This window comes from Hylobates moloch, unplaced genomic scaffold (genome assembly GCF_009828535.3).
Source record: "Hylobates moloch isolate HMO894 unplaced genomic scaffold, HMol_V3 SCAFFOLD_7, whole genome shotgun sequence".
NCBI lineage: Eukaryota > Metazoa > Chordata > Mammalia > Primates > Hylobatidae > Hylobates > Hylobates moloch.
The window spans coordinates 133938279-133950047 of NW_026652282.1; the positions used below are offsets into that span (position 1 = coordinate 133938279).

General features: G+C 47.5%; 1 protein-coding gene across 5 annotated transcripts in view; it reads left to right on the forward strand.

The window, feature by feature from the left end:
* The first annotated feature begins 2349 nt into the window (after positions 1-2349).
* Positions 2350-11769, forward strand: part of MECP2 (methyl-CpG binding protein 2) — a 75122-nt gene continuing 65702 nt past the window's right edge. For 4 of the 5 annotated variants that reach the window (XM_032757880.2, XM_032757882.2, XM_058441631.1 and 1 more), the window contains exon 1: positions 2389-2466. Coding sequence is in view for 1 of the 5 variants with exons in the window: in XM_032757877.2 (XP_032613768.1) it covers positions 2405-2466 (62 nt within the window). In the remaining 4 variants the exon portion in view is untranslated. Of the gene's footprint in view, positions 2467-11769 lie in introns of all 5 variants that reach the window. The other variant, XM_032757877.2, reaches the window with a different exon arrangement.

Sequence of the window (11769 nt, forward strand, 5' to 3'; positions counted from 1 at the left end):
TAAAATTTTCTCAATCCTCTCCATCATTTGTTTCTATTTCATTAAGTTTTATTCATCCTTATTTTTCTTTCTTCTACTTTTGCAGGCTTACTCTGTCATTTCTTTATGGCTTCTTGAATTGGATGTTCAGCGTGATGACTTTTGGACTGCTTTAGCTGCATCTCTATACTTCAGCATCACACATCCAATGGCTTACTCAATATTTCCACTTTCACACCGCTGGGCACCCCAAGCTTAATAGAGCCAAAGCAGAACTCTTGATCTGCACCTCTGAAAATGTACTTTTCCTGTAGTTCTCCCCACTATGGTGAAAGGCACCCTTATTTCCCCAGTTGCTCAGGCCCCAATCTCAGGAATCATCCTTGTTTCTTCCCTTGCTCTATGCCCTACATCCAATCCTTTTGTTCAGTTTTGAAAACATATCTTGAATCTCACAACTTCTCAGAGCTGCACTGCTACCACCCTAGTTAAAGCCACCATCAACTCTTTCTCCTAGACTGTTCCAGGGCCTTGCAACTAGCTTTGTGCTGTAGTTTTGTTTCATCACGTCCAGTTCTCCACTCTACACCTGCAACATAGATCAGACAGCTCCTGGCTCAAAATCCTCTGAGGGCTTCTCATCTTAGAATAAACTCTCGGTTCTGGCCGGGTGCGGTGGCTCACGCCTGTAGTCCCAGCACTTTGGGAGTCCGAGGCGGGCGGATCACTTGAACTCAGGAGTTTGAGACCAGCCTGGGCAACATGGTGAACCCCCATCTCTATCAAAAATACAAAAACTTAGCCAGGCGTGGTGGTGCGCATCTGTGGTCCCAGCCACTTAGGACGCTGAGGAGGGAGCATCGCTTGAGCTCAGGGTGGACGTTGCAGTGAGCCAAGATTGCGCCACTGCACTGCAGCCTGGGTGACAGAATGAGACCCCATCCCACCCCCCAAAAAAGAATGAACTCCCAGTTCTCACAGTGGCCCCGGCTGCCTTTCCAATCACATTCCCTACCACTCTCCAGCAACACTGACTTCCTTGTTAGTCCCCAACATGCCAGGTATAGTCTCTCCTCGTGGCCTTTGAACTTGCCTGGAATGTTCTTTCCCCAGATATTCATATGAGAGAGTAAAATGAGGGTGAAAACCAGTAGATATCTAAATAGCACCCCCTTCACTCTTAGTTTATCTTTCTCAAAGCCCTTATCACTATGTGAAATGATATATTATACTTATTTGTATGCTAGTATGAATCTTCCCGGCAAGAATGTTAGTTTGCTGTCTGTTCAGTACCGTGCATCCAGAGCCTGGAAGAGTGCCTGGCATATAGCAGGTAGTCAATAAATGAATGGGGGCAGGCAGCCAAATCAGAATCAAGTTTTCTTGCTAAGCATAGAACTAACAGAAGGATCATTGAATGGATTGGATAATGACTGGCATCAGGGTAAGGTCCCCTTAACAAACACTCCTGTCCTGAACACCTGGTTAGCTAACAGTTTTCTCATACTCTTATTTTCCCAAAACACAATTGCTGGATCTCAGTTCCAAATCAACTCTTCTAGGAAAGTGAAAAATTGCTGGATCTCAGCTCCCAAATCATATCTTCCAGGCAGAGCTAACATTGCCCCTTATTCACACCTCCACCAAACCATCTGATCCAACAATGACAAGTGTCACGAGGCCTTGGCATGCACTCTCTTCCCCCGCCAGAGTTCTGCGAAGGCCAGGGTTGAGGATTTGTTGTCAGTTTATTCCCCGCCTCTATGAGAGCGTGAGCACCGGGCAGGCTCTGGATGAAATAATGCATTGAGTAGGCCTCATGAAACCAAGACCCCTCAGCTGGGGCAATGTCAGGCTGCAGGGTGGGCAACTTTGCTGCTTCTGCTAAGATGGTGATATTGAGAAAATGAGGGTGCAGTGAAACGCTTATTGCAGCGCACTCGGTGATCTGTGGACAGACGGTCAATCGCCCTTCAGAGCGGCGCAAACAGGCGTCCCGAGCCTAGGCCTTCACTTGCCCCAGCATCCGCAAGGGTCCATTAATGCTTAACATTCAAATTCCGCCCACTAAACCAGCCCCTCCGCGCCCAAGCCGCCTCTTTTCTCCAAACGACGGCCGAAAGCAGCCAATCAACAGCTGGAGGGGTCCGCCCCCTTTTCCCTGGCCGAAATGGACGGGAAATCCCGCCAATTGACTGCATCGCCGCCGAGAAACTCCCCCCCCCGCCGTCCCAGCCCGGCCATCACAGCCAATAACGGTCGGGCTCGCAGCGGCGCCGGGGGCGGGGCGCGGGCGCGCAGGTGCAGCAGCGTGCGGGCCGGCCAAGAGGGCGGGGCGCGACGTCGGCCGTGCGGGGTCCCGGCGTCGGCGGCGCGCGCGCTCCCTCCTCTCGGAGAGAGGGCTGTGGTAAAAGCCGTCCGGAAAATGGCCGCCGCCGCCGCCGCCGCGCCAAGCGGAGGAGGAGGAGGAGGCGAGGAGGAGAGACTGTGAGTGGGACCGCCGTGGCCGCGGGCGGGGACCCTTGCCGGGGGGCGGGGGTCAGGGGCGGGACGTGGCGCGGGAGGGGCCCGCGGGGTCGGACGACACGGCTGGCGGATGGCGTCCCTCCTCTCTACCCTCCCCCTCCCGCCGCCGCCGGTGGCGACTCTCCCCTCGGCCCGTCACCCGTGCTCGCGGGTGACCGTCCTCGGCGCGGCCTCCCTGGAGCCGCCTTCGCCTGACGCCCCTCTTCCTCCCGCCCTCGGCGCGCATCCCGGCCCCCGGCCCCGCGGGCGCCCCTGTCGCCGGGGCTTCGCCTGTCGGGGCTGCGCGCGCTCCTGCCCTTCTCGGGGCTTAGGGCCGCGGCGCCGTCGCGCGCCCGCGGCCCCGGCCTCTCCCTGGATCGCGCTCTCCCCTCTCCCTCCCTCGCGCGCCCCCTCTCCCGTTACTCGGCCCCCCCACCGACGCGCGTGCGCACTTCGCCTCCCGTCGGGAGAGTGCGCCACAAGGGCTCCTGAGCTCTCACCCCCATCTCCGGGCTTTGCCTCCCCCTCCTTCTCGCCCATTCCGCGAATTTCTGGCCCCCGCTACCCCCCGCGAACGAGTAGGTCCACCGGCTCCTTTCCCCATCTAGCAGGAACAAGTAGGTGGGGATTATTATCCGCAAAAGGGAGTAGACATTGTGTTCTGGGTCCCACAACTCATCATAAAGAGGTGGTTATAGTTCCCATCAGGAGCCGTGGGTAGGGGACTGTGCGTCCAGCAGCACCCGAGGCTCTTCCGCGCCTGAGGCTCTAAGGTGCGAGCGTGTCCCCAGGGTGCTCAGAGGTTCTTTGGAGTGCTGTGGCCTCGGAATGTGAGCACCCTCCCATCCTACCCTCCCCTTCGCCGGCGATCTTCCAGTTACATAAGTGGAGTGGGACATAGTAGGTAACGGGCTCTCATCGCCCTGGAGCGCTCGGGATCACCGGTACCAGATGGGGCAAGTTCATCGCGACGCTGTGGCTCCTGTTCATTGTGCCTGAAAGGTTATTCTCTGTTCAGTTTGGTCATGACCGAATCACCCAAACTGAAACTCAGATGACTTTTATATGGCAGTGGCAACGTTTCTGTGGTTTTGCACTAAAGACTTAAGGTCATTATGAAGAGTTTAAAAGGATTGCTCTCGCAGGGGAGACCGTTTATGGCATTGCTAAGTATGGACCCCGAGGGGGAAAAAGCTCAGTCTGGAATTGCTCTGTGGCGGTTGCTTCTGTTGTGAGTGTGTTCGGGTGTGGGTTGGTCACAGCAGAAATGGGCTCCACCACAAAATTGATATTCCTGACTCATGGTCAGGCAGATGTGTGCTTCTGGTTATTTTTCCAGGAACAGGAATGGGCTCTGCCGAGCCTTTCACACGTTGTGTCTCTGCTGTGCGGGATCAGTACCCCAGACTGTGAGATAACAGGATCGAATTCAGGGGTTGGTTGGTGATCCAGGAACCTTACCTACTTGGATGTGATACTGAGTGGCTTAGACGTTGTAGGACTCTCATAAGTTTTAGGCATTTTGTTATACTGTAAAAATGAAGCATATACGGCCTCGGTAGTAACATTGCACTAATAGGTAATTGTTACTCTAGAGAATTTTGGGTTCCGTGGCTGGAATGTTCATCAGTATCTCAGCAATTTCAGTTAATAACCAGATTAAGCTGACCTCTTGAGTCTTTTGAAATCTGCTGGGCCCCTATAATAAGACAGGGTCTGGATTTTTTAATCTTTTGGGAATTTCCACCAAAGATTTAGGGAAATAGGCTTATTTATGGGCTTTTCAGGATTTCTATTTCAAATCCCAGTGAGGAAGTCTAGGAAACACTTGCTTTTATTTTCTTACCTGAATATGTCAGAACCTTAAATCACCCAATCAATCTAGAAGTACTACAGTTGATTAAAGTAAGTCACCACAGGTCACCCATTCGTGGCAGGTCAGCTAGGTGGCTGATCACTGGAATACAGTCATATCTCCAGGCAGACACACGAGCCTCACTTGACGATCCCAAAGTTTGTACATCTGAGCTTGAGACGTGACAAGTTGAGGTCTCTGCTTTCTTCTTCATAGTTGGCAGTTTGTCTCCTCGGGTGCCCCTCCGGTTAGCTGTTTATCATACGTCTAGCCCTTTCAACAGTGCAGGCAGCTTCCAGAGTATAGTTTTCTCTGCAAAGTGCCTGGTGGAGGGGTACCTCCTTTTCCATTGTCTTAATGGCTCCATTGGGCTTCCATACCAGCCCTTTCCAGTGTCCTAACAGCTCAAAGAAACCCATCTGTGGCTTTCTTGTTAGCACTGGCCTATCACACCTTCCTATTGCCTGTTACTAAAATTTTGCGTGGAATGCTTTAAGCTTAGAGTACTGGGTCTTTGTTTTACCCGATTGATAGAAGAGTGTCATGCAGTCAGCCAAACTCCGACTTCTGTGCTGTTTAAATCCTTAGGTAGGTCTGGGGCAAGGCACAAACCACTGTGTACTCAAAGGGTTATGGTGCTTGCATTCTGTGTGTATTTGTTTGTAATTTCCAACCAGAGTCGTTTCCCGTGCCTGCCCTGCCTCTGTGCAATCTAGTCTAGTGGGGTAGGGAGGCAAGCTGTGGAGTATGGAAAAAAAAAAAAAAAAAAAAAAAAACTGGCTAGATGAGTTTAATAGGCTGTTACCCCCTCCAGAACATTCCTCCCATGTGGAGATGGAACGAGAAGTTCATTTCTTTAACCTAAAATAAAGAACAACAGAGATAAAATTGTTAGTTCCTTATTGGAGCCTGGTTTCCACTGCTAATGTACCTGCTTGGGACTCTGCATGATAAATGACGTGTCCTGGAACCTGAAATCTTTTATAAAGGTTAATATCAGCAGAAATCTTTTAATTAGCTAAGAGCAGCTTGTTCTCAAGCTGCCCGAGTTATCTTGGAGGAGGAGAGAATCACAGGAAATGTTTGATATTTCTAGTAACCAGTGTTTTCAGTGCGTGGGGTAAAGCACACTCCTAGACTGGCCAGTCCCAAAGAGTGTGGCAGGACACCTGCTTGTTTTCCCTGCCCTCTGCTGTGGTGACATCCTTGCAGACCAGTCTTGCGTGGCTGGCAGACGCAATCTTTTTTTCTTGGGTAGAGCATTATCACCGCTGCGATGGAAGGACCTTGTCCTCGGTGCCTCCATACCAGCGCTTTCCAGTGAAACTACTGCTGTCCCGGCAAGCCCCTGTGCGTGTGCATCATTCCGGGTAGGACAAGATGTGAACAGGTCCCTCTTCTTTGGACTTAAGTAGAAGTTGTGCCCTTCTGCTTTTACCTGTTCTCTTCTGCCTTTCTCTTGCAAGAAACCTTCTCCTGTCGAAAGCTTGGTTTGCATGCCATTGCTTAAATACTTTGATGGTATGTATGGTATGTGGGATAACTGAGTGGGAGCCGGAATTGGGGGGTGGGCAGGGCATCCCCACCCCCACCCCCACATCAAAGGGGGAATGACCATTTTGTTAGAGAATAAAGCCTGAGTCTTATAACTTCTTCAAGTACATGTATGCTGGGTCTGCTGGCATGTGAATGTATCCCCGCTGTGCTGTGTGGCTGTTTTGCAGTTACTGTAGACACTGTAGTCTGGGCTCTCATTATTGCCTCTGAAGTTGACAGGACCAAGCCTTAGTAAGGATGCACTTGTCTTCCTTGCCTAAGAGCTAGGGGTGTTTTATGTATATATATTAACTTTTTTTTTTTTTAGATTTCACAAACTGCTCTTATTTTCTGACTCTTCTTTCTTTCTTTCTTTTCTTTTTTTTTTTTTTTTTTGAGACAGTCTCGCTCTGTCACCCATGCTGGAGTGCAGTGGCACGATCTCAGCTCACTGCAACCTCTGCCTCCCGGGCTCAAGCAGTTCTCTGCCTCAGCCTCCCAAGTAGCTGGGATTACAGGCACCTGCCACCACGCCCAGCTAATCTTTTTTTTTTTTTAAGTCGAGATGGGGTTTCAGCATCTTGGCCAGGCTGGTCTTGAACTCCTGACCTCGTGATCCACCCGCTTCAGCCTCCCAAAGTGCAGGGATTACAGGCGTGAGCCACGCGCCCAGCCTCTGGCTCTTTTCTTTTTGACATGGAATCTTAAGTTAATTATCTTAAACTTTAAGAACTAGAAGGATTCTTAGTCCAGCACCATCAGTTTACAAACAAAAAAAACTTGTGTCCTTGAGAAGTTGTGACTTTTCCAGGGCCTCCTAGCCAGGATACCAGTTTGGTTTTTATTATATAGCTAGCCGAGTAGTACTATGAACTTGACTTCTGGGATTTCAAAGTATTCTATGACTTGACTGTTTAAGGGAATTATGAGGCCTCACTGAACCTCAAAAGATAATTTTAGGTACCATCCTGGTAGCTATAGAGCAGCAACAGACCAGTAAAAGACTTGGTTGGTGTTGCCCTTCTTCTGGGTTTGATTACATGAGTAATTGTGTGAATAGTCTCTAAGTTGTATGCTCTGAGCTTTTGTTTTTAGCTTATAAAAGTGCTACTCTTGGGCCAGCATAGTATCAGAAATTAGCTAATTAATATGGGGCAGTTTAGGCTTTAACTAGGAAATGATGGTTATCTTAATGACAAAAAGGGTACTGACAAAAGTCCTTTTTTGAACATGTGCTCAAAAGAAAAAGAGAAACTTTCAAACTAATAACTGAGTTTGTTGAACATCGAGATTGACTGATCTGAGAGGCTTAAAACTGATTGCCCTGAAATAGACTTGCATGTTTTGGATGATGGCATTGGGTCTCCCAGAGCACTTGGTTTCCCTTGGTGCTGATTTTTTCTCTCAGGATTAAAGCCCCTTTACGTGATGTTGTTACAGCAGCTCATTGCAACTTCATTCAGCTGCTTGAAAAAGAAGGGAGACTGCCTCTAGGTTCCATGTGTTCTTTCAGGGATGGTATTTTGATGTTGCCTATTCTCTTAAACATGTATTCTTCCCTGAGAATTTCTGTGTGACGTGATAGAAGAAATACTTGCCAGAAATCACCACTCATGGTATGCTTTTGCAGTGTGGAAGTGTCCCCTAGAGGTGACAAGACTTGTGATAGTGTTGATTCTAACAAGCATGAATCTTTCCTTTATTTTAGCACTGTGTGTTACGTGCCAGTAATTTGCAGCTTATCCTTTGTTTCTAGCTAGGTAAGCTGGGAAATAGCATAGTACTTTGTCTATGTGTTTATCTTCAAAATGTCCCAAATAGCCCTGGGAAAAAGGTCGTGCAGCTCAATGGGGGCTTTCAACTTACAATTTTCTTTGTTTTAGGCTCCATAAAAATACAGACTCACCAGTTCCTGCTTTGATGTGACATGTGACTCCCCAGAATACACCTTGCTTCTGTAGACCAGCTCCAACAGGATTCCATGGTAGCTGGGATGTTAGGGCTCAGGTAAGTAACTTTCCTTTTTTTTTTTTTAGTATATGTCCTGGTTTGGCCATCTGTTTTTTTTTTTTTAAAAAAAAAAAAAAGGAAAAGAGGAAAAAAATATACTACTCTTGGACAGTATAAAAGTACCCCAAAGACTAAAGACATAACTGTGCCAAACTGTGCCATATAATAAAAAAAAGTCACTTCCCTGAGCCCTGAAAGGTCAGTGTGTGTAGGGTTACTTGGTCGCCACAGCGTGATCTGGGGGCGGGTGTCAGATTAGAGCCGGAACTGGTGATCTGCAACTTCAGTTCACCTTGAAGCAGGTCAGCTGAGCTGAGAGCGCTTGCACTGAGCCCTTTTGCGCTGCTGCTGTTGCCTTAGCGGTCTTCAGCATGTGTTTGCTTCGGTTTGGGGTAAATGGCTTAGTGGTCAACATTAGTGAGCAGTGGTAATGCATTTTCAGATACGGGAACTGGTATATGGCTGGTTCCCTAGAAGGACATCCTCCTGAAAGCTGTCTCAGAACACCGGGGGGCCATGGCTAATGTCATGTGCTTGCTACACTCCTCCCATGGTAACTGAAGAGAGTACCCAGATATACATCTGGTTCTTGGGACTCTAGAGGAGGATGAGTACTTTGTAAAGAGCTGGGGGCCCAAGTCATTCTAGGTCGGACACTCAGGTGCTGTATCAGCTGCAGTTTGAACTACTTGGCACCATTGTGTGGACTTTAGTTTTGTAAAAATGAATGGTTCCTTAATTTCTCAACCTTCGAGCTCGACATCTCAAGCTGTTTTTTGTTGTTGTTGTTGTTGTTGTTGTTTTGTTTTGTCTTTTTGATTAGTGGTCACTCTGCATTTGATGTTTTGACATGTGGATTTCAGAACTTCTGTGTAGTAAAGCAGAATGTTCCAGTCGAATTTTCCCTTTTTTTCCCCTAAGCAAAAATGTGAATTTTCACATATGTGGCCATTGTGATTCCAACTGAGACCCTAAGTCGTACTTTGTTGTGTCTCTCTAGTGGTTTCTGACACCTCAGTGTGAAGCTGTTGTAGACATCCATAAGAAATAGCCTGCTTAGGGATTGATTATGTGAGGGCAAGGTTTGGCTGAAGGAGAATAGAAGGTGTGGAAGGAAGCAAAGAGCAGAAGAGCATCACACTGCCTCAAGTCCCAAATTTGATTCTGCTCCTGATCCTGTGACTCAAATTGTCATTCTCTTTTACTGCTGCGGGGTGTGCTCTGGGCCCAGCTGACAGGACATTCTTTGTACTCCACGTATTTATGCTGGTGGGAGTTGTATGGCTAGTGCTTTGTGCTTTGTCTCAGAAATTGTGTGGACTAAATGTAATATGGGCAGTGAATGGGTTTCTTCTGGAAGATGTTAGGCCTGGAGCGTGGTTTGGGTTTTTACGACGAGTCTTTTTCTCAGATTACAGATTACGAATGGATGTTATAAAACAGGCAGTGTTGACACCATACAGTTTCTCCTAAGAAATGTACAGAGAGTTCAACCTGAGGAAGCTAATTGAAAATAAACTTTTAAAAAGAAATATAGAAAGAGGAGATTTAAAAAATATCTTATTACTTATGAATGGGAAAGATGTAGCCATTTGAGCTTCAAATAACTTTTGAGGGAATTCTCAAAGGACAGTACCTGTCTTTAGTAGATAAATGCTTGATACCTATTTTTCTTCTTTTACTTTTTAAAGAATTACTAAAATAGTACATGGATTTATAGAAAAATCAAACCACTTAAAAATTTATCAGGTAGGGCTGGGCAAGGTGGCTCGTGCCTGTAATCCCAGCGCTTTGGGAGGCCTAGGCGGGTGGATCACCTGAAGTCAGGAGTTCGAGACCAGCCTGGCTAACATGGCGAAACCCCGTCTCTATTAAAAATACAAAAATTAGCTGGCTGTGGTGGCTCGAGCGTGTAGTCCCAGCTACTCGGAAGGCTGAGGCAGGAGAATCACTTGAACCTGGGAGGCGGAGGTTGCAGTGAGCCAAGATCACACCACTGCACTCCTGCCTGGGTGACAGAGTGAGACTCTATCTCAAAAAAAAAAAAAAAAAGTATCAGGTAAAAAAATGAAAGCTCCCCACTTAGTCTCTGCTCCCACTACCCAGAATAACCGCTGTTAATAGCTTACTGTAGATCCTTCTAAGTCTTCTAAGACTAAACTGTGTACTTTTTGTGTTGTAATTAACAGGAGGAGTTTTTTTTGTTTTGTTTTGTTTTTTGTTTTTTTGAGACGGAGTCTCACTCTGTCGCCCAGGCTGGAGTGCAGTGGCGCGATCTTGGCTCACTGCAAGCTCCGCCTCCCGAGTTCATTCCATTCTCCTGCCTCAGCCTCCTGAGTAGCTGGGACTACAGGCGCCCGCCACTACACCCGGCTAATTTTTTTGTATTTTTAGTAGAGACGGGGTTTCACCATGTTAGCCAGGCTGGTCTCGATCTCCTGACCTTGTGATCCGCCCGCCTTTGCCTCCCAAAGTGCTGGGATTACAGGCATGAGCCACCACGCCCCGCCAGGAAATCCTTTCCTACTCTTAACAACAGATCAATAGTCATCTATATTTTCTTCCTAAAAAACCTGATGATGTATTATATTCATACATATGTATTTGATACATACCAAAGGGCCAGATGCGGTGGCTCATGCCTGTAATCCCAGCACTTTGGGAGACTGAGGTGGGTGGATCACCTGAGGTCAAGAGTTCAAGACCATCCTGGCCAAGATGGTGAAATCCCGTCTCTACTAAAAATAGAAAAATTAGCCAGGCATGGTGGCGGGCGCCTGTAATCTCAGCTACTGGGGTGACTGAGGCAGGAGAATCGCTTGAACCCAGGAGGCAGAAGTTTTGGTGAGCCAAGATAATGCCACTGCACTCCTGCCTGGGTGATAGAGTGAGGCTCTGTCTCAAAAATAAATAAATAAAAATAATAATTTTATAGTTAAGTTGCCCTGTGTTTTTCCTGTGATTAAAAAAAAATTTTAACTTTGGGGTGGGATAAGCTATAGCCCACTTAGTCAGTTGTGTCTAAGCCACTTGGTGAACCAGTCAGTCCAGTCTTCACCTTTAACAAATGCTGATTTCTTCAAGAGAGCAAAATATTTCTTAAACTTTTTCCTATTTTCTCTATAAAGTTGCTTTTTTCTGAATTTTTTCTTTATGAGGCTTGATGGCAGCCTTGTCGGCAGACAATCATTCATTCACCCAACAAATATTTGAGCATCTGCTTCAAGCCAGGGGCAGTGCTAAACCCTAGAAGTGGTATCTTCTCCTTATCCGGGGGTGGGGCTACAGTGTTCATTCCAGAAGGCTCAAGAAAATAGCAGATCATCACAAAAGTAGGTTTTACATAAATGAGGAGGAATCCTCAGGGTTTTGTATATGTGTGTGTGTTTTAAATTCTGACATAAGTTGGAGCTTTAGGGTAGACTGTGACATAAGAGTAGTTTGTTTTCCAACTCACGTAATTGCGGGCTGATTTTTGTCTTGAATTATGATAATGGTAACTTTTTTCTGTTGAAACAATTCTGTATTCATCTTAGCTTGGTTGGGATGCAATAAAAGCTTTGTACTGGTAAAAATGATAATTCCGGCCGGGCGTGGTGGCTCACGCTTGTAATCCCAGCACTTTGGGAGGCCGAGGCGGGCGGATCACGAGGTCAGGAGATGGAGACCACGGTGAAACCCCGTCTCTACTAAAAATACAAAAAAATTAGCCGGACGTGGTGGCGGGCGCCTGTAGTCCCAGCTACTCGGAGAGGCTGAGGCAGGAGAATGGCGTGAACCCGGGAGGCGGAGCTTGCAGTGAGCCGAGATTGCGCCACTGCACTCCAGCCTGGGCGACAGAGCGAGACTCCGTCTCAAAAAAAAAAAAAAAAAAAAAAAAAAAT